Source organism: Lissotriton vulgaris, chromosome 4_1 (assembly GCF_964263255.1).
Source record: "Lissotriton vulgaris chromosome 4_1, aLisVul1.2, whole genome shotgun sequence".
NCBI lineage: Eukaryota > Metazoa > Chordata > Amphibia > Caudata > Salamandridae > Lissotriton > Lissotriton vulgaris.
This window is the reverse complement of record NC_141691.1, coordinates 391,036,661-391,057,292: the sequence shown is the minus strand read 5'-3', so window position 1 is coordinate 391,057,292 and position 20,632 is coordinate 391,036,661. Positions and strand designations below refer to the sequence as shown.

Here is a 20,632-nt window from a genome sequence, read left to right as displayed (position 1 = left end):
TCCCAACTCCTGATCCTGAACGAATGGTGGTATGGAGATAGGAGTGACCTGGCCTATGCACTAGAGCGTTACCTGATGGGACCTGACACCCTTCACACTATATTATATTCAGCTCAGTTGAAGAGACGGCTGCCGCAGGCCACGCAGGTGGTTTTCCGGGTTTGGAGGCAAGCACTGCGACGTATGGGTTGGTGGGGCAGGCTGACGGAGGAGACTCCTCTGTGGAACAATGGTCGCTTCCCGGCGCTGGCCTCCTTGCGAGGCTTTGGGGGATGGGATTCCATAGGGGTCTCAACGTTGGGTGATGTTATGTCCGGTGTGGTCCTTAAATCATTTCAGGATCTTAGTGAAGAGTTTGGTATGCCCCGAACCCAGTTCTTTAAGTACCTGCAATTCCGCCTTGCCATCACGCCCAGCCTGGTGGGTCTAGAATCACTGCCGAAATTTAGCCCACTTGAGGCAAAGTTATTTATGGGGGACCTGGTCGATAAGAAAGTATCCCGCATCTACCAGACTTTGGTCACACATTGCTCTTCCTCCCTGCAAAAGTTGAAAGAATCCTGTGAACGAGATGTAGGTGCACTGGAGGAGGAGGATTGGCAGGAAGCCCTGGAAGCGCCCCGGGGGCGTCTATAGCAGTACGCCTCAGGCTCATCCAATTTAAATACCTGCACAGGGCGTATTATACGAGGGAGAGATTGTGGAAAGCGGGTTTGATTGTGTCACTTGATTGTCTGAGGTGTGGTAGAGAGGTGGGTACCCTGCTTCTTTCGGTGTGGACCTGTGAGGGCCTAACTCTGTTTTGGAAAGGGGTGTGGGACTGTTTGTCTGAGGTGTTGGGGTCGGACCTCCCCCGTACTCCCAAGTTGGGTCTCTTACATGTGATGGAAGAGGTAGGGGGAAATGTATATAAAAGGCATCTGCTGCTGTTGGGCTTTACCATCGCCAAGCGAGATGTAGCCCAGCCTTGGAAAAGTATGCGAGCACCCCCAACGGTATGGAAGAAGGGGTTAGATTACTGTATGGGGCTGGAGCGTCCTGTATTTGAAGCCCGGGGCTGCCCTAGAAAACACTACAAAATATGGAAGAGATGGGCAGACTATAGGGGCCTTTGTCTGGATCCACCGGCGGAACCTGAGGATATTGCTAGGGAGGGGGGTGGGGGGGGGGGGGGGTTTGGAGGCAGTATCTGAGGAACTGTATAAACTGTATTGTTTGGTGCAAAGTTTCGGAACCGAGACGTACACGTGCAACGGGCTGGGGAGGGATCCGGGTGGAGGGGAAGATGGGGGACTGGGAGGGGACTGGGTTGGGGGGGGGGCTAGGGGAGTTCAAATGTGATCTGGGATGTAAGAAAATTGATGTTTCTTTTTCCTAGAGGTGGATCTCCATAACTCTGCTTTCTTAGCCTCGCTTAGCTCCCTCCCTGCTAGGGTTCCCCAGAAATTTGTGACCTTATCATTGAGTTTGATGTTTTTGGGACGGAGGACTTTGTATAGGTGTGCTACTTGGTGTCCTAGTGTGTTGAGACTGGCTGCGAGTTGTACCAGCGATGGCGTCTGGCTGTTGAGTTTTGCCTTCCTGATTGCTACTTTAATTTTCAGGAAGTTGTAGAGCTCTATGCCTTGTAGGTTGTGAGTTTCTTTAAGGGTGTCAAAAGTTGTGTGCGTGCCCTGGCTCTGAAGATCTTGGGCAGTGGAGATGCCATGTCTGTACCATTCGTGCATGTCTAGAACCTTATCTCTGTATTTCACTGTGGGGTTGTGCCAGATGGATTCAAATTGGCTTCCCTTGATGCTTGTTGTAAGTATTTTGTCAATGTTCAGGAGCGCTCTTTTCGTGTTTTTCAGGATGGGATTGTCCTTGACTGCTGGGTGTCAAATGGCGGTGAGGAGGGTGATGGGGTTCATGCCTTTTAATAGTCCCCGCTCTAGTGTTGACCACGCTGGGGCGCCCAACCAAACCAAATACTGGCTAGTACACAAGGTATACTGGACACCGGCCCACCTAGCCGCTTTAGGGATCAGAGACAGTGATGCATGCTGGAATTGTGGCCAAGAGAAGGGAGACTTAGAACACCTGCTACTCAGCTGTCCTAACCTCAGGGAATTCTGGGATAGAATTGGGAAACTTATCAATGAGATCACAGGAGTGGCCATACACATAGACTTCCCAAGTCTAGTCCTAGGTTTTGCGTCCCCGTCAATTACAACAACAGAAGATCGAGACCTCATTGATCTACTGCTGACGGCGGCAGTCAAAATAGTGCTGAGTAATTGGAAGGACACTTCGAAAGCTGCGCCCAAGGCATGGCTCAACTGGGTCACGTTCCTAAGAGGGGCAGATAACATCACAGCGAAACACTCGCCGAAAACTCACAGGCAGGCGAACATGTGGGGGCCCCTGGACCTCTACCTGACGTCGCACAAACCCCCATAGGCGCAGAATCTAGATAACAATAGAGATAGCTCACTCTGTGGATCCGACCACTTACAAAAGCGAACCACCCTGCAAGGCTCCTCCTCCCCTTTTCTTTTTGTTTCACTTTCTCACTTTCGACCTTTATTCTTCTCTATCCTCTCTACTGTCGGGGCGGGGTTAAGGAACACCAACGAAGCACCGCGTAGGGGGCGGCAGAAGACAACGGAACAAACCGAACTTGGACAATGGAGCTATTGCAGAGACACGGAAGGCCGATGGCCAAACACCCCCCTTCCCCCCTACCCCCCGGCCTCTTCTCTTCCCCCCCCCCTTTTTTTCCTCCCATGTATATCCCATGCTCCATGTAAATATATATTTTTTTATACAATAAAAAATTACAGAAATCAGAAAATTGATGTTTCTTGACTTGTTTGCAGTAGTCTCCTGAATGTGGAGTGCTGCACTTGTGTGGCACCTGATCACTTTTTATTTATTTTTTATTTATTTAATTTATATGGCGCGTTATAACCACAGGGGTCTCTAAGCGCTGTCTGTCCAGATTTACGTGATAAGATGTTACATTCACTTGAAACCAACTGTGCACCTAAGATCTGCTCCATGCTTGTTTAAACAATACAGTTTTTAGTTTTTTTCTGAAGGAAAGTAAGTTACTTTCCTTCTTGAGCTCTGGATCCAATTTGTTCCATAAAGCTGGGAGCGTGTTGGAAAACGCACGCCCCCCACCGTGGTCAATTTGAAGCGGGATTGGGACAGAAGAGTGGCGTCCGACGAACGCAAAGTCCTACCCGGTGTGTAGGGGGATAGTCGGGATTTCAGGTATTTTGGTGCTTTGCCATACAGAGTCTTGTGAGCGATACACAGTCCTTTGAAGACAATTCTCTGACGAATTGGGAGCCAGTGCAGCTCCTGCATCAGGGGAGAGGCATGAGCAGTCCTAGGTTTTTTAAATATCAGCCTAGCTGCATCATTCATCATTCATCACTAACAGAAATAAAAATTTTGTTTTGGAAAAAAAAATTTACTCTATTCTTCTAAATTGGATTGGGATTTTTCTTATGTTGTGTTTTCGCTTCATTTATGTGCTGCATAAATACTTTGTACGTTGCCTCGAAGTTAAGCCTGACTGCCTCTAAGTAATGCCTGACTGCTTTTGTGTCAAGCTACCAGAGGTTTAAGCACAGCTTAGTTTAGTGACTTGAGTGGTTCACCCTTACTTGGATTGTGGCTTTTGCCTGAGTTGGACTTCCACCCCTTTCAACCCATAACCTGATTTCTTACCAGGACTAAGTGTGATTATTCTTGATCCCTCAGCCTATTCAAAACGTACCTTACCCACCAGTTCTTGGACATCCAGTGCATACCTCAAACGTAACCAACCAAGACATAATTAATCTTCCTAGGAAATCACTTCAAATAAACCCAGGTTCAATATTGCCATTCCAAGATGAAGAATTGGGTATTGCCCCGCAGCACCCTGCAACATGAAAGCCTCTATCCTCGGTATTGGCAGTGGACCTTTGAGGACCCACTTTGCCAAGACTAAATTAATAGTAGACTTTGCTATCAACTTAATACAGAGATATGATGTTCTACCATCCTAAAGCAGTTTTCAGTGCCACCGTCCAAGCCCTTTCCCTCTCCAAATGTCACAGCACTATATCAACTGGTTTCTAGGAATAGTGTTTAATGTTTTTGCTTGACCACCAGGCCGTTAAAAGGGCAATTAATTCCACTTCCAGGAACATCACTGACTACTCCTTAAAAATGCGGATCATCTTCAAAACCTTCTGTGTTCCAAATAAGTCAGTAGCCGTCATTTTACTTTCTTGTTTCGTAATTAATCCAGCCTAACCTGATTTACTCTTTACAATAAATAGATGCATGACATAAAGATTATAACTACAGCTATCTGAGCCATCATAATGAATCTTTGACTCCCATTTCCATTCTGTCTCGAACTTGTCTCGAAGCTATAGTAAATGTCACACATGACTCGCATGCTTCTTGTATAAATGCTTTGAGACAGTAATTCTCTAACCATGCATTTTACTACTTTCTCTGGTACGCACTATGTAGTATTTCTGCGTTAGATCGAGTGTTATTATTCCTTTTCCACTAGTTGAGTGTGCGATATAAAGAAGTAAATCCTATGCATGTAGAGCAACAAATATAAATGACACAAATGCATCTGGATAGAAGACTAAGGCGTCTAAGGTGTATTATGGAAATTGGCTGGTAAATCAATAGCAATCGGGAGGTCTCCAAATAAAATCTTTCTTTTTACAAATAAGATTGCGCACAACTACTTTTTTTCCCGGTGGAGAGCATTGTAATTTGCCTTTGTTCATTTGATGATAAAATTGATTGATACCAGGACTCTGCTTTTCATACCAACGCTTGTGAGTACTTTACTTCTATTTAATTATGTCAAGTACTGTCTGGGTCAAATGCTCTTACTTTTTTAATATTGTAGAAAGTTTTTATGTGGTTCTACCCTGTTTCTCAGTGAATGGTTGACAAGGTCATAATGCAGTGCCACCCTAATTGCCAATATTCATTGGCAGTTATGCATTACATGATTGTGGGTTCTGCTTCATCTTCTAATCTGTTAGACTGCTCAATGTCCGAGTGTAAGGGATATTGGCAAAGAGGTGGGGGGTATTTTCCTACCCCAACTTTTCTGACTGCTGAGTAGGGCACTTTTGTTTCTACCTTTCAGTAAGTGCTTCATCAATTTTGGAATGTTGGAGGCACAGCATAAGGTTCACCAATATTCCTGTAGGTCTACTTTTCCTTGCGTGGAACATAAATATTTGTTTGAGGCATGTGAACTGTAGATCACATGCTTAGCATAAGATCGCCAGCCAGTGTTTGGTCCAGATGTTTGCACTTTGTTTTTCTAGGAAGAGGTTTTCCTAGTCACGAGGTAGGGCACTTCTCCCTTAGGTGATAGTGCGCATGGTCATCGACTTTATCTTCCGATTGTTTTTTTTCTACCATCGGGTTCAGATGTATCTTGCTGCGCTCCAGTTCGACGTCAATCCTTTGTTCCTTCTTGGTGCGTATTCCATTCACACTCAACGGTATTGGTTCCGATCGCGTTCCCCTTTCTTTACGGATAGTCATTCCTGAAGAAAACTTTGATTGGAAAGCTTGTGGTAGACCGTTCAGGCCTAGCCCCTGGTTTGACTCGCAGTCGATGGAACAAACTCCTTTCAAGTCTGTCCTTAGTGCCACGCGAAATACCCACGCACCGACTCACACGAGGTGTGCAATTTGTGTCTGTCACCCGACCACAGAGAAGACCACTGCGACGCATGCCGAGCTTTCCGTCTAAAAAGACTGTTCACGATCGTCGGGCCCGACGACGCGACATGCAGAGACAACAAGCAGGTTCCATTCTGGACCTCTTCGGATCTCAGTCGAAAGAGGATGAAGGTGACAAACCTATCGGAGCTGATAAGGAACAGGAAGACATCTTCATTTCTGAAGATAGCGCCGATTAGGATGAAGACATCCTGCATGGACAACGTACTGTGAGTATAGCCTCTACCTTGCCCTACCTTCCACTTCCATCAAAGAAGAAGGCTCCGCAACAACCTGCACCCTCTGGCTCCGTTGGGCTCCTATAACAAGCTTCCGAAACACCCCGCCTTCGGGCTCAGAAGCGAAGCATACTAAAAAGCCTTCCGGCTCAGAAAATCCCCATGCCAAATCGGGCAATGAGCAAAAGACTACGGACCTGAAAAAAAAGTCTGGCACCGAACATTCTCTTTCAGCATCGAAACAAACTTTGGATCCGAAAACTCCGGCCAAGGAACAATCAGCGCCGAAGCATTCGGAGCCAAAAAACACGGAGACGCTCAAGTCACCAAAAAAACATGTTTTTGGTGTTCCAACCGACACACCGGATCCGAAACAAATAATCCTATTTATACACCCAAAGACTGGACATATCTCCACTAAAGTGACTTTAAAAGAGGTGCTACTACAGAAGAGCAATACCACATACCTTTGAAGAAGTGAACATTTGGGACAAATCCTTCCCCTCCTCCTCTTCCTTCACTTTTTGTACCCCAGACTATACCTGTGCCAACTTCACCTGAGCACTCACCAACACACACCTGACAATAAGGGGGATGGGGATAATAATGATGACAATCGGCCTCGGGATGTGTGGGATGACTATAATACTGATTCTTCCACTGATAATGACCCAGACATATATCCTACCAAACCCTCTCCACCAGGGTTTGTAGAGTTATTAAGTAGGGCTGCTACTTACCATGGAGTCCCACTACAGAAAGAATCCCTCGAGGAGGATTTTCTTTTTGAGACTCTACAAAACACACAAAAATCTACACGCATGTTACCCATGTTGTAAGGCATGCCCAGACATGTAGACACCATTTTTAAGGATGCTGTTAGAGCACGTATCCGTACCCTCAGGGTTGATGAATAATACAAGCCTGCCCCATCAGATCCAGTATACATAAACGATCAACTACCATTAGATTCACTTATAGTTTCTAATGCAAGGAAGAGGGCAAACTCCACCACCTGGAGATGCACCACCACCAGATAAAGAGTTGAAACTCCTTGTTGCTTCAAGAAAAAGGATAGTTACCCAGGCTGCTAACTTCTGGCGAATTTCCAATACACAAGCATTACTAGCATTACTAGCACTCTATGACCGGTCACACAGGGATGAAATGGAGCAACTCTTCCAGATTCTCTCTCAAGAACACAAATCAAAGGTGCAAGACCTGGTTCGTGAGGGGCAGTTAATTTTGAACAAACAAATTTGATGCTCTCTAGATGAAGCGGATACATCTGCCAGACCTGTAAACACTAGTGTTCTTTTAAGAAGACATGCCTGGCTGCGCATATCAGGATTTAAGCCGGAGGTACAAACTTCCATTTTAAACACAGCCTTTGACAAGGAACACCTTTTTGGACAGTGGTAGACACTTGTTTGGATAAAATGAAGAAAGATACTGAAGGGGCTTAATCCATGGGAGCACTTCAGTCTCCACAAGAGCGTTGTTCCTTTTGCCGCTCCTTTTATAGGACAGGATCTTAAACTACTTCCTCAGGCACTGCGTCCACCTATAAGGGCAATAACCAGCCCTAAGGTTCCAAGGGTTTCTATTGAGGCAATTACAGAGGAAACCATGGCAAAGGCAAAGGTTCCCACACACGTACATCGCCATCCAACACAAAACAGTGACTTGCCCATAGTTCCCCGACCACTTAACACCTGAAGGGGGAAGACTGTCACAATTTCTACCAAAGTGGCAGTCCATTACAACAGACAAATGGGTTCTCCAAATTATCTTTTCTGGTTACTGCCAGGAGTTCATCAACGCTCCTCCAAACATTCTCCAAGGTCGCACAGACTTCCACCGGATCACCTACACCTTCACACACACTACCAATTCAAAGTGCTCCCATTCGGAGTCACCACTGCCCCCAGAGTCTTCACAAAATGTCTGGCTATTGTAGCTGCACATCTCAGAAGATGAAGCATACATGTCTTTCCCTATCTGGACGACTGGCTGATCCAATCCAGCACATACCAGCAGTGTTGCAAGCACACTTCACTAACCGTTCAGCTGCTTCAACAGCTAGGGTTCTAGTCAATGTGTTAAAATCACATCTATAGCCAAACAAGGTTCAAGATTACCTAGGAGCCACTCTAGATACTCAGAAAGCTCTAGCGTATTCCAATGCAGCCAGAATTCGAAACATTCAAGCGCTCATTCTCAAATTCCAACCCACTCAGTCACTTCCAGTTCGATTGTTTATGCAACTGCTGGGAATGATGGCATCTTGCGTCATGATCATTTCCCATGCCAGGCTACACATGCTTCCACTTCAAGAGTGTTTAGCCAGTCAGTGGAACCAGTCTTAAGGTCTATTAACCGATCTAGTGTTGATAAGTGGCCGTAAACCTCGCTCTCTGCAGTGGTGGAACACACAAAACCTATCAAAAAGGTGGCCGTTCATAAACCTGATTCCATAGCGCCCTCCTGAAGAAACCCACCACGGACCTCAGGAACTTCCGCCCCATCTCGCTCCTCCCTTTTCCTGCCAAAGTCATCGAGAAGACCGTCAACAAACAATTCTCCGCCTTCCTCAAGACTAACGGATCCCTCGACCCCTCGCAGTCTGGCTTCCGAGCAAACCACAGCACCGAAACCGCCCTCATCGCAGCTACCGACGACATCAGGTCCCTGCTCGACAACGGGGATACATCTGCCCTCATCCTCCTGGACCTCACAGCAGCCTTTGACACCGTGTGCCACCGCAACCTGATACGGCGCCTCAGCAACACCGGAATCCAAGGAGCGGCCTTAGAATGGAGCATCTCGTTCCTCGCCGGAAGAACCCAGAGAGTCCGCCTCCCCCCCTTCCGATCCGCGGCCACCGAAGTCATCTGCGGCGTTCCTCAAGGATCCTCGCTCAGCCCCACCCTCTTCAACGTCTACATGAGCCCTCGCAGCCATCGCACGCCAACACAACCTTAACATCATCTCCTACGCTGACAACACCCAGCTGATCCTCTCCCTCACCAACGACCCCACCACCGCCAGAGTCAGCCTCCAGGAAGGAATGAAGGACGTCGCGGAATGGATGAAACTCAGCCGTCTGAAACTGAACTCAGACAAGACGGAAGTCCTCATCCTGGGACCCTCCCCCTCTGCCTGGGACGACTCCTGGTGGCCCTCTGCGCTGGGCACCGCCCCCAAGTCCATGGACCATGCACGCAACCAGGGCTTCATCCTGGACTCATCCCTCACGATGACCAAGCAAGTCAACGCCGTCTCGTCATCCTGTTTCAACACCCTGCGCATGCTCCGAAAGATCTTCCGGTGGATCCCCACCGACACCAGGAAGACGGTCACCCAGGCCCTCGTCACCAGCCGACTGGACTACGGGAACACCCTCTACGCTGGAACCACAGCCAAATTCCAGAAAAGACTCCAGCGCATACAGAATGCCTCTGCACGACTCATCCTGGACATCCCCCGTCACAGCCACATCTCTGCCTATCTGGAAGACCTGCACTGGCTCCCCGTCAGCAAGAGGATCACGTTCAGACTCCTCACCCACGCACACAAGGCTCTCCACGACATGGGCCCCAAACACCTCAACAGCCGCCTCACATTCTACACACCCACCCGCCAGCTTCGATCCGCCAGCCTCGCTCTAGCCGCCGTCCCACGAATTCGCAAAGCCACCGCCGGAGGATGATCCTTCTCCTACCTGGCGGCCAAGACATGGAACTCCCTCCCTACCCCCCTACGGCTGACCCAGGACCATCTCTCCTTCAGGAAACCACTCAAGACCTGGCTGTTCGAGCAGTAGCCACTCCCCTCCCTTCCAGCGCCTTGAGACCCTAACGGGTGAGTAGCGCGCTCTACAAATTATTTGATTGATTGATTGATAGACATTGTTAACAGCGGACGCATCCCTTACTGGCTGCGGAGCTCATCTTCAACAACACACAGTTCAAGGACTGTGGCATCGCCAGCAAAAGATGCTCCACATGAATGTCTTAGAGCTCATGGCGATCTTTCTAGCTCTCAAAGCCTTTCAAGATCACCTGTCTGGCATAGCTGTGTTAGTCCGAACCGACAACATGACAGCTATGTATTACATACAAAAACAGGGGGGGACGCACTCTCTCCAACTGACCCATTTAGCCCAGGACATATGGAAGTGAGCTATTCACTACAACATTTATCTCCTAGCGGAACACCTCCCAGGAGTCAACAATCAGATTGCGGAACTACTCAGCAGATAGAGGAATCGAATACACAAGTGGGAACATCACCCTCAAGTTCACCAACCATACTTCCAAGCTTGGGGAGTCCCTCACATAGACCTGTTCCAACACCCGGAATCGCAAAATGCCAAAGCTTCGCCTCTAGGCTCTTAGGATGAACTGGTCAGGGATATTTGTTTATGCTTTTCCACCTCTCCCACTCATTACATCAGTGGTTTGGATACTCAGGCATACATCTCTCACGCTAATACTAGTAGCTCCAAAATGGGCACGTCAACCCGGGTTCACAACTCTCTCTAGTACAACACCAAAAATTACATTTGACTCCCAGTCTCCTCACACAGAGCCATGGAGAAATAAAACACCCAGATCCCAAACTGCTGAAGCTTGTGATTTGGCTCCTGAAATGATATAGTTTGTTTATCTCAACCTTCCACCAGACGGTATGAACATTAAAGAGGCCAGAAAGCCTACCACAAGGGCCTGCTACGCAGCCAAATGGAAACATTTTGTCATCTATTGCAATAAGAATCACATCAACCCCCTTGATGCTTTAATACAGAACATACTGTGCTACATATTACATTTGCAGCAGCCAGCATTGGCCTATACATTCATCAGACTGCCTCTTGGTGCCATAGCAGCTTATCTTCAAAATAGGCAGCATTTATTGCTATTTTTAGTGCCTGTCATCAAAGCTTTCATGGAAGGGCTAAAAAGAGTAATACCAACAAGACTTCCACCTGCCCCCAGTGTGGAATCCTAACATTGTTCTCACAAGGTTAATGGGTGCACCTTTTGAACCCATGCACAAATGTGAACTTCAGTTCCTCACTTAGAAAACAGCTTTCCTCATTGGGTGAACTACAGGCATTAACCATAGAAGAACCCTTTTTCCAGTTACACAAAGATAAATTAGTTCTTCGTACCAACCCCAAATTCCTACCTAAGGTTGTATCTGCATTTCACATCAATCAGTCGGTTAAATTACCTCGGTTCTTCCCTCAAGCTGACTCTGTTGCAGAACGAGCTCTACATACTTTAGATGTCAGAAGAGCTCTTTTTCGCTTTTGCACCACCTCACAAGGTCAACCCAATCTCCAAACCAGGTATTGCTAGGTGGATTTCTAAATGTATACAGATTTGTTATGCAAAAGCCAAAAGGACTCTAACAGTGCCCCCTCGAGCACATTCCACTCGCGAGCTGGGGGCTACTATGGTTTTCTATGGGAATATCCCTATTGCTGATATCTGCAAGCTTGCACAATGGTCTAAACCACACACATTCACCAAACACTACTGTGTAGATGTGTTAGCAAGACAACAAGCTGATATGGGCCAAGCAGTACTTAAAATGTTATTCCAGATAACTCCACCTGTTACCGGATAGCCACTACTTCGGGGAGACTGCTGTATAGTCTATGCAAAGCATGTGATCTAAAGCTCACATGCCACGAACGGAAAATGCTACTTACTCAGTATGAATCTGTTCTTGGCTTGTAGAGCTGTAGAATCTCATGCGCCGACCCACCTCCCCGGGTACCTGTAATTGCTGTAGTTCTCTTTTTACTATACATACTTACGCATGGACATCTCTATTCTTTACTACTATTCCATTCTCTTAACCTCTGCGGAAAACAATCTGACGATGGAGTTGATGACCATGCGCACTATCACCTAAGGGAGGAGTCCATTACCCTGTGACTAGGAAAACTTCTTCCAAGAAAAATAAAGAGCAAATATCTGGGCCCAACACTAGATGGCGATCTTATGCAAAGCATGAGATTCTACAGCTCTACATGCCAAGAACAGATGCATACTGGGTAAGTAGCATTTTCCTTATTTGCCCAGGAGTATTTCTAACGTTGCTGCTTGAATGAAGCAGAAGCACAGTGGTGATTTTGATTTGAAGAGGAGGCTTTAGCTGTTTTTGTGGGTATGGACTTAAAGCCTTACATTGCTAAGTTAAAGACAGGGCAGACTGTGGTATTTGTTGAAAATCTTTATTCGGCATATGAAAATACCATGAAAGATTCAATTCATATATAATAAAACAAAAAAATATCATTTACAGTTTACAGCTTTTGGGAACATTCTTACAAGGTACAATTTCATCATAGCCATCATATCTTTTTACTTCAAAAATTTCAGAAAACAGGTGTCCTACCCAAATTTTAAAACCAATAAACATAAATCATACAATAAATTCAGGTTCAGAAGCAAGGCAATAATTCATAAATGGTGCAATAAAATTTAATACACTATAAAATACTTATTACAAAACGGCAAAGTGTGAGAGGCAAGATAGTAATTTATTAAAGTCAACCGCCCTTGAAATCCTTAGTCTAAGAGCAGATCTTTAAAAGTTTGTAATACTAAAAAGAATGAAAGGATCTGGTGCCAATTTTAGAAATGCCAGAACAACACGTGCCTGCCTAAATCTAGCCTTCTTTAAAAGGCCCTTCAGAAAATATTTTCTAGGGAATGCATAATACGGGCAAAGCAGAACAAAATATAGGGTATTCTGCGGAGACCTATTGTCGCAGCTGCAGGATCCTTTATGTTCTGTGGTCGTTGGGAAGTCTGCCGGTACCGCCAGTAGGTGCTGAAACAGGTTTAGCCTAAAAAGTGTGATTAAAAATCTGTCATGAGTTCTGCATATAAGAGACAAATAGGTTCAATACCCTCGGTAGACTTGATTACTAGATATTCTCTCACCGAAGACCTAATGAACTTTGTCCTCCCTCTCAGTGTGCTTAGCAAACCGTTCCTTGACAATTACCTTTACCTGAGTGCTCATATTAGCTGGATTAGTGAATAAGTCTGCACGCCCCATTTTATCAATGGACTTATTCACGTTCCCCAGCCGGGGAATTTTAAGCCCGTGTTCGAGAGAAAGACAGTCTTGAATCAGCAGCCCGCTAAAGGCCGCCTCCTCATTTGCCCAGATCTTTACCCAACATAGTAATGCTCTAACGGCCATCAGATCCAATATATACCTGGTTCCCGACTCCTCATGGATAATATAAGCAGGAGTGCTCTGGGGGACTTTTAGTTGTCGCCTCAGATACCTATTTTCTTCAATTTGCAGTTTGTTGGCTTCCACAAATCCCCACACCTCACTTCCGTATAGCACTTTGGAACAACGCATTGAGCTATACAATTTTAAAACCACTTCTGGAGGTTCTAGTCTATGTGCAAAATTCAAAATTGACCCTGTTGACCGTACCAAAGCTAGGCACTTCTCCTCTAGCAAGTGTCTGAAGTTTAGGTGTTCATCAAAAAAAATGCCCAGGTAAGAAAAATACTGTACTTTGCGTAAGGTGTAGGAACCTATTGTGTAATTATAGGATTTGTGTGGCTTCTTTCCAATTTTCATAATGTATGGTTTTGTGAGATTTGGGGCCATATTCAGTTTATCCATAAAGATCACAAAACCATCTATTAGGAGCTGCAAACCTCTGGGAGTGCGAGCAAGCAGTACTGCATCATCTGCATACAGCAAAACCGAATCCACCCAGTTACCTATCCTGGATCTATCTGCCTGTATCACACTCAGTGCGGAGTCAAGAGCATTAATATATAAAGTAAAAAGGAAGGGTGCTAGTATACAACCCCGTCTCACCCCGCTGGAGCACTTCAAAGAATCTGTTACCTTCCCCCTCCTTAGTGTTCCTAACCACCGCCGAGGTATTAAAATGTAAGACCTTTAGGATATTAATTAAAGCCGGGTCCACCCCGAGCTCACTCATCGTCATCCACAATTTCCCACGGTTCACTCGGTCAAAGGCCGCAGTGAGGTCCATAAATGCTAACTACATCATCCCTGATTTTGCTACTGTGGTAGATTTCCCAGGTCGGAATCCATATTGCACATCCGTAATAACTTGGTTTGCCTCTTCCCATTCCATCAAGCAATTTAAAACCACCCGCCCCAAAACCTTCGCAGGCACATCAATAAGAGATATCAGGCGTTAACATTCTGGGCTATCCCTATTAACTTTCTTGAAAATGGGAACAATGATAGCGATGGACCAGGATGCTGGCATTACTGTGTCCACTGCTGGACGTTTAGGACCCTTGTTAAAAGCGGCGCCCAGATCTCTACATTAATGAGGGGGGGATCCCATCTGAGCCCGGCGCTTTGTTCCTAGTAAGACCCTCAATTCCCACTCTATCCTCTTCCAGGATATAGCTCCTGTAACTGATCCGAGCTAGAATGATGATTGTACAGCCCCGCGAAATGCTGCTGCCATTTCGCCGGGAGAATGTTGTTGCCTAGCCCAGGTCTATTAGAGTTAAAGAAGCAGGAAAATCGAAACCCGCCTTGTACTGGGTAGAATTGGTGCTGTTAGACTCCTCTACATTGATAGCCTCTACTGCGCTTATTGCTGGTAAAGCAGCAGGGGCCCCAGCTATATTGCAGGTTCAGTGGGTGGATAGTTAGCGTTATGATGTGACCCCAGTGGTGATTTAGCCATGTTAATACCAACTAGCGAGGATCTTTTTTGGGCTGCAAGAGAATCCAAGGAGAGTCTTTTCTCCGTTAGCTGAATTTGGTGGGTCAAAAGCTGTAGATTTATAACTAGCAGCACGTTCAAGTGTATAATTCTCGCTAATCGGGGACAAAGTTAGTTTATGAGGAATTAATTTTAAATTTGTAGGTAGTTGTCGTGACTGGTTCACCTTATCCGATCCCCACTAACCTTTTTGGTATTTTTACTTTTATAACTATAAAGGGCCGCAAATAATGAAACTGTCTTCCACTTACGATATGCAGCTGTTGTTCTGATGTATAAATGTTATTTATTTTTTTAGACCATTTTAGCTAAAGTCTTAACACATATAATTTTCGCAATGTTTATGCTTTTAATTGACTAATAAACTACTTTCATTCGAAGTCAAAAGTCTGTTAATGTTTCGTTTTAAAACAATCTGCTGGGCATGGTTAAGGCATGCGAACGTTTCTCACGAGCAGCAAGCTTGGCTGAGAAGCTTTTTTGGTTTGACAGATGTCCACAATCTTTAATCCTTATCGTTTTCCTAATCCGTATCTATTTACTGATGTTTCCCTAACAAATTGAGGGTTTGAAGGAAAAGGACATAAGTGGAGAAAATACTGCTTGTGCTTTTCTTGCACACCTGTCTATCATCAGGCATGTACTGTAAAAGTGTCTTCTGTGGTGCCATAAGAGACTGCATGCAGCACACCTGTTTGTTGTTTTATAACGAGCATCGAGGAACCCAGTAAAGTGGACACCTGGTGTGGTTTAATCATTGGGCTAGTGCATCTCGTGTTGATAAAACAGATCCCCGCCAATGGAATTCTGAAGATGTTTTTGAAAAACGTGTTCTTAGAGATTGCTTATCAAAAGTGTGGATCCTCAAATGACATCCAGAGCATATGATGATATAATCTGTCTCATACCGTTCATTGCTTGTGCTTTAATGGCAATCTTGCTTCTGGCATCCCTTGTGTAAATTTCCAAAAACGGCAATGTTACCTTCTCTTTTATTTAGGTTTTTTTAGTACGGAAGATAATTGGCCCTGACGCTGACCAGTTTTATGCAATGAAAGTATTAAAAAAAGCATCTTTAAAAGGTACGAATTTTAGATTATTTTACTTTTTAACATGTTTTGCTGTATCATGTTTGCAAATAACATGAGGATAGTGTTTAATTTTTAATTGTGACAAATTTTAAACGATTTCATTTGGTCTTACTTGGGAATTCATGATTATATTGCAACATGTTTACGACTGTTCCACCAAATATAGACTGGAGTACGTTTTTACATTTTTTTATTAGTTTTGACCGTATTTGTTAGGCATTTATATAGCAAAAACCTACTCCAATGTAGCGAAGCGCCTTACAAAGACACAACCAAGCACAGATTCAGTCATTGTCTGATTGAGTGAGAAGATGAGGTCTGAGAGTGGAGATGGACCATTTTCTTCATTCTGATTTATAGCACCTTAAACCGTTGTACCTTCAGCTCACTCCTAAATTTGAACAGAGTTAGGAATGGATATAATGATGTTTTTCCAGTTCCTGGGTGCATAAATGAAGAACTGTTCTAATAAAACAGCAACAAAAACTATATTTAACCCTTCAAACTATCAGTTGTTGAGCAGGATTAGCGTGAACTGCGAGATGCTAGCAGTATAGCGTGAATCATGTTTTCACTTAACAACTCTAAATTTCAGTGAGCAGCCTACCAATTTCCTATTTGAAGTGTTGCTTATGCTACCATACTACTTATATTTATGTTTATGCAAAAATACTATTTCGATTTATGTTAATAAACATAGGATCCTATTATTTTCAGATGATCACTGGAGCGCCAGACGAATAGTCCTTATTTTTAATTCAAGACCCCGCAGTCCCCGACAGTGCAGAGGTGCCAGAAACACCAGAGCCAGAATCGCTGATTCTGGATGGATACATTGTCCACAGCACGGTTACAAGTTTTTCCTGCTGGACTTGGCCAGGTTCCCGTACAGTTTTCCCCTCTGTTGAGCAGGTGTGAGTGAGTCATCAAAAAGAGGATCGCTCAGATTCGCTTCTGGTTCAACTCATTGGAGGGGTGGTATATTCCACTTAGATACCGCTTTGGCCAACTGCAGTTGGCACTTTGGAGAAACTGGACTCCTGACCTTCACCGTATAACCTCATAACCGCATATCCTCGAGAGCAATTTAGCATTTGCTTAAGAAAATGTCTGAGCCAAATTGGTTGGGGTTGATTTTGGCCTCATAAATTGCACAAGTATCTTGTGTAGAAATTGTCGCCTTTGAAAATGTGTAACTTACATAAGAGTTGAGGGAATGTCACTTGAATGCAAAGGGAATTCATGACCCTGGTGGCTCCTAGCGAGCAGTCAAGCTGATTTTTAAGAGTCTGACTTCTGCAGGATTTTAGTTCAAACAAATCGCCCCTCTGCCTTCTTGATAGGTATACTCATGCAAACTTTTTCTTAATAAAATACTGTCCTGGCAGATTTATTAACTTCTATGATTTATTCTTACAGAAGTATATAAGTATTCCATCTTTTAACCTGAATTCTCTTTAAAAAAATTTAAAAAACTTTTTAACCGTTTTTTAATTGTTGTTTATTTCAGTTCGAGATAGAGTTCGCACGAAGATGGAACGGGATATTCTGGTAGAAGTAAATCATCCGTTCATCGTCAAATTGCACTATGGTTAGTTTAAAAAAAATGGTTAACTGCTTTGCTATCAAGTTTTGACGCAATCATCGTTTGTTGCACTATGAAACAATATGAAACTTACTCCTTAAAAATAATGTTGCTCTTAACACGTTGTGATTCGCTACTATTTTGTTTTGCTTTTCGTTTTTTTAGTACTGATGACCTTTAGAGAAAACCGGTTATGATTTGCAATTTAAATGTTACTTATATTTCAAATCTTTAATTAGAGAACGATGTAGCGCTTTTTCAACAGTGGCCTAAATGTGACACCAATAACCGCTTGTGTATGCTAAGAAAATGAACGACTTATAAAACTCGTATTTGCTCGAAATACATTTCCCTGTTATGGATGTAATTGTTGGTCTATATTTCGCTGCTTTCATTAAGCCTCAGCACCTGCAAACAGTTCACATCACGAGGTAGCCCTATGGAAAGGCGTTCGCAGGTGGATATGCAAGGAATGCCTCAAGCAACATTATGCATCCGCTCAGAGCCTCTCTATTGTATAGACAAGGTTCGACTGTCTGTCTTTAGAAGTTTAGAAGAACAGGAGCCCATGAAAGAAATATCCCGTTTGGAGACTAAGTGCCTTCTTTCGTTCACAGTTTCTGTCGGACATATTTGAAAAGGCCTCTTCCAGATAAAGAACAGTTTTTTTAAGACCATCAGTTTGAGCGAGGGCTAGACCCGTTCAATATATTGAGGGAATGTAGACCAGAGCCCTGTGGGCAATCCTTATTTTTAAATTGAATTACTGCACTGAAGCTGATGTGGGAAATTCAGACCTTCATTGTGGTGGAAGTTGAGTCCCTTTTCAGTGCTTCCGTATATTTTCTTGGGAGACCGAGTACAAAACCTAAACAGGTTCCATAGCCTTTTTAAAACCATGTAATGGTCGACGACACCTTACCGGGTACTTCAAACATGAATGTGTTAGTGGTATTATGTAATGTATTTCTTTTATGGCTCGATCCAGGGCAGAAAGTAACCCAGGTTTCCGATAAATTTAAATCAGTAAACAATAATAAATATTTGAATATAAACAGATATGTACTTACGTAAGTAGCCTAAGTGTCAACCTCGTGCGGTGCTGTTTACCGATTTGCGCAGGGGTAACATTAAATCAATAAATGTTGACGAAGTAACTGACTTAATTGCAAAGATATGCCACGTTACACAGACATGTGACTAGTTAAGCATTTAACATAATCAATGTATGTATGCTAGGCGTTGTATGTAGAGAAGTCTCATTTGTTAACACTGAGCAGTTCCATCGGTTTTGTTACGAATAGGGTGAATAAGGCGAGGTTAGAGTTGGTATAGGGTTTACAGTATATCCTTCCTGAGACATAGAAAAAACATATTCCTTACTATAATCCTGCCCTCAGTTATGACTTGTCGAAACCAGACGGGACTTTCGACACTTAAAGTGAGATTTATTTGTATAACGCTTATCTGTGGTTTGTTTAAAAAAAAAAAAAAAGGCTTCATAGCTCTCACCCAAAATAAGGGCATGCTTCATCATAGGGGTTAGCTCCAGAGCATCACCTGCTTTTATGCTTTAGAACGTGGTTCTTGGCTTTGTGTGTAGTCATTCAGATCAATTTCAATTTACAAGGGCAGTGGAGCAGATAAAGGAGCTTTTTGCTGTTACAGTTTGTATGTTTTTGTAACTCATGGGGTTTGAGGCACAAATCGAGAGTATTTTTATGTTCTCTGTTAGAATGCACTACATATCCGGCAAGAGAAATGCCCCTTGATTGGGTGGAAGATCTTCTAGCTTATGTTGCTGACAGTCTGATATTACTTCTTGAGTATTGTATGGATACTCATTTACCTAATACTAGTTATTGTTATGAATGTGAATAGAAGACTCCTATATGCAAGCCGTAGGCGCAGCGCTACACCGGTACAGGCCGAGACATACCCTTTGAATGGCCCGTTTATTTATTACACCATTTCTGCAGGTCTCCGACCACGAAGGTCTTCACTCGCTTCCTAGACCTAGGTTTGGTAGTAGCCAAGCGACTCCTAACCAAGAAATGGGAGGCACAAGACCCACCACACATACGGGCATGGAGGTAACCACTCTTAGCGTGGGCCAAAGCAGAAGGAATTGCAATTCTGCGGGAGGAAACATTGGGGCTACGGAAGACACCCATAGCAAAGCAATGGGAGGGACTACTTCAAGACCTGATACACACCGAGGGGGACGACCCAGAGAGACAACAAGGACGTGGAGGAGACGCCCTGATAGGGGGGGAGGAGTAACCTGTTAGCAAGTAACCGCAATGATGGGTAAGAGTGCACATACCATCTGGCATCCAAGGTGCGCCACAACACGGGAGGTGGATGGGAAGGCGGACTCGGGGGTAGGGTACGACAGGGGGGACACAAACATGGGGTGTGAGACAGGGTGCGAAACACACACCTGGAAATCAATGCATGCTGCTGCTGCTAGTTTTGAACTTTTGTTGGTTGCTTCTTCTGTTTGTAACATCTGTACACTTGTCCGAACTGTATGATCCGCAAAGACTCTGCACAAAACGAAAAGGGAACCACGTTGAATGCATGAAGGCTGTTATCCTTGCGGAACAGACACAATCTGCTGAGACTCAGTTCGTAGCTGCGTCTACAACAACACCAAATGCATGATTGACATAAGCTGCTAATCAACTGTAATATCTATTTCATGTAGACGCATGGTTCACTGTATGGTCAACTTTATGTGATACATGTTATCTTTCATGATGCTGTAATCTTCAAAAATTAAATCAGATTTAAACAAAAATGAATGTGAATAGAGGTTTCTCAAATCTGTTTTCACTGAAGTTCAGATTAAATTATTAGGTAGGACGATTTAAAATGTATGAAGGGTCATACTGGTCTTACAGTCCTGAGGAACACCTCTGACTCCGTGAGGAGTTAAGAGGTCAGAAACACGATGGCCTATATGATAGACCAGATAATTGCAAGGGTCCTGATATCCCAGAGGCCACATTTTAGCTTTGTGTTAGAGAGTTAACAAATAAAGAATTTCACAGCATAGCTTTGCACAGTTTCAGCTTGCAGAAGACCCCTATAAGGTTAAAATGTCTTAGGATGTCAGCTGTATTAGCCTTCAATAACGCTCCAACAATTATCAAAAGTGTGTGTGTAGAGTCCACCCTGCAACATCCTTTGCTATGAG

At 44.3% G+C, this 20,632-nt stretch overlaps 1 protein-coding gene across 2 annotated transcripts in view; it reads left to right on the top strand.

Moving 5' to 3' along the window:
• RPS6KA6 (ribosomal protein S6 kinase A6) overlaps positions 1 to 20,632 on the top strand; it is a 600,906-nt gene that overhangs the window by 181,022 nt on the left and 399,252 nt on the right. For both annotated transcript variants that reach the window (XM_086918765.1, XM_086918766.1), the window contains 2 exons: positions 15,755 to 15,836; positions 17,356 to 17,436. In XM_086918765.1, coding sequence (XP_086774891.1) covers positions 15,755 to 15,836; positions 17,356 to 17,436 — 163 coding nt within the window. The remainder of the gene's footprint in view (positions 1 to 15,754; positions 15,837 to 17,355; positions 17,437 to 20,632) is intronic.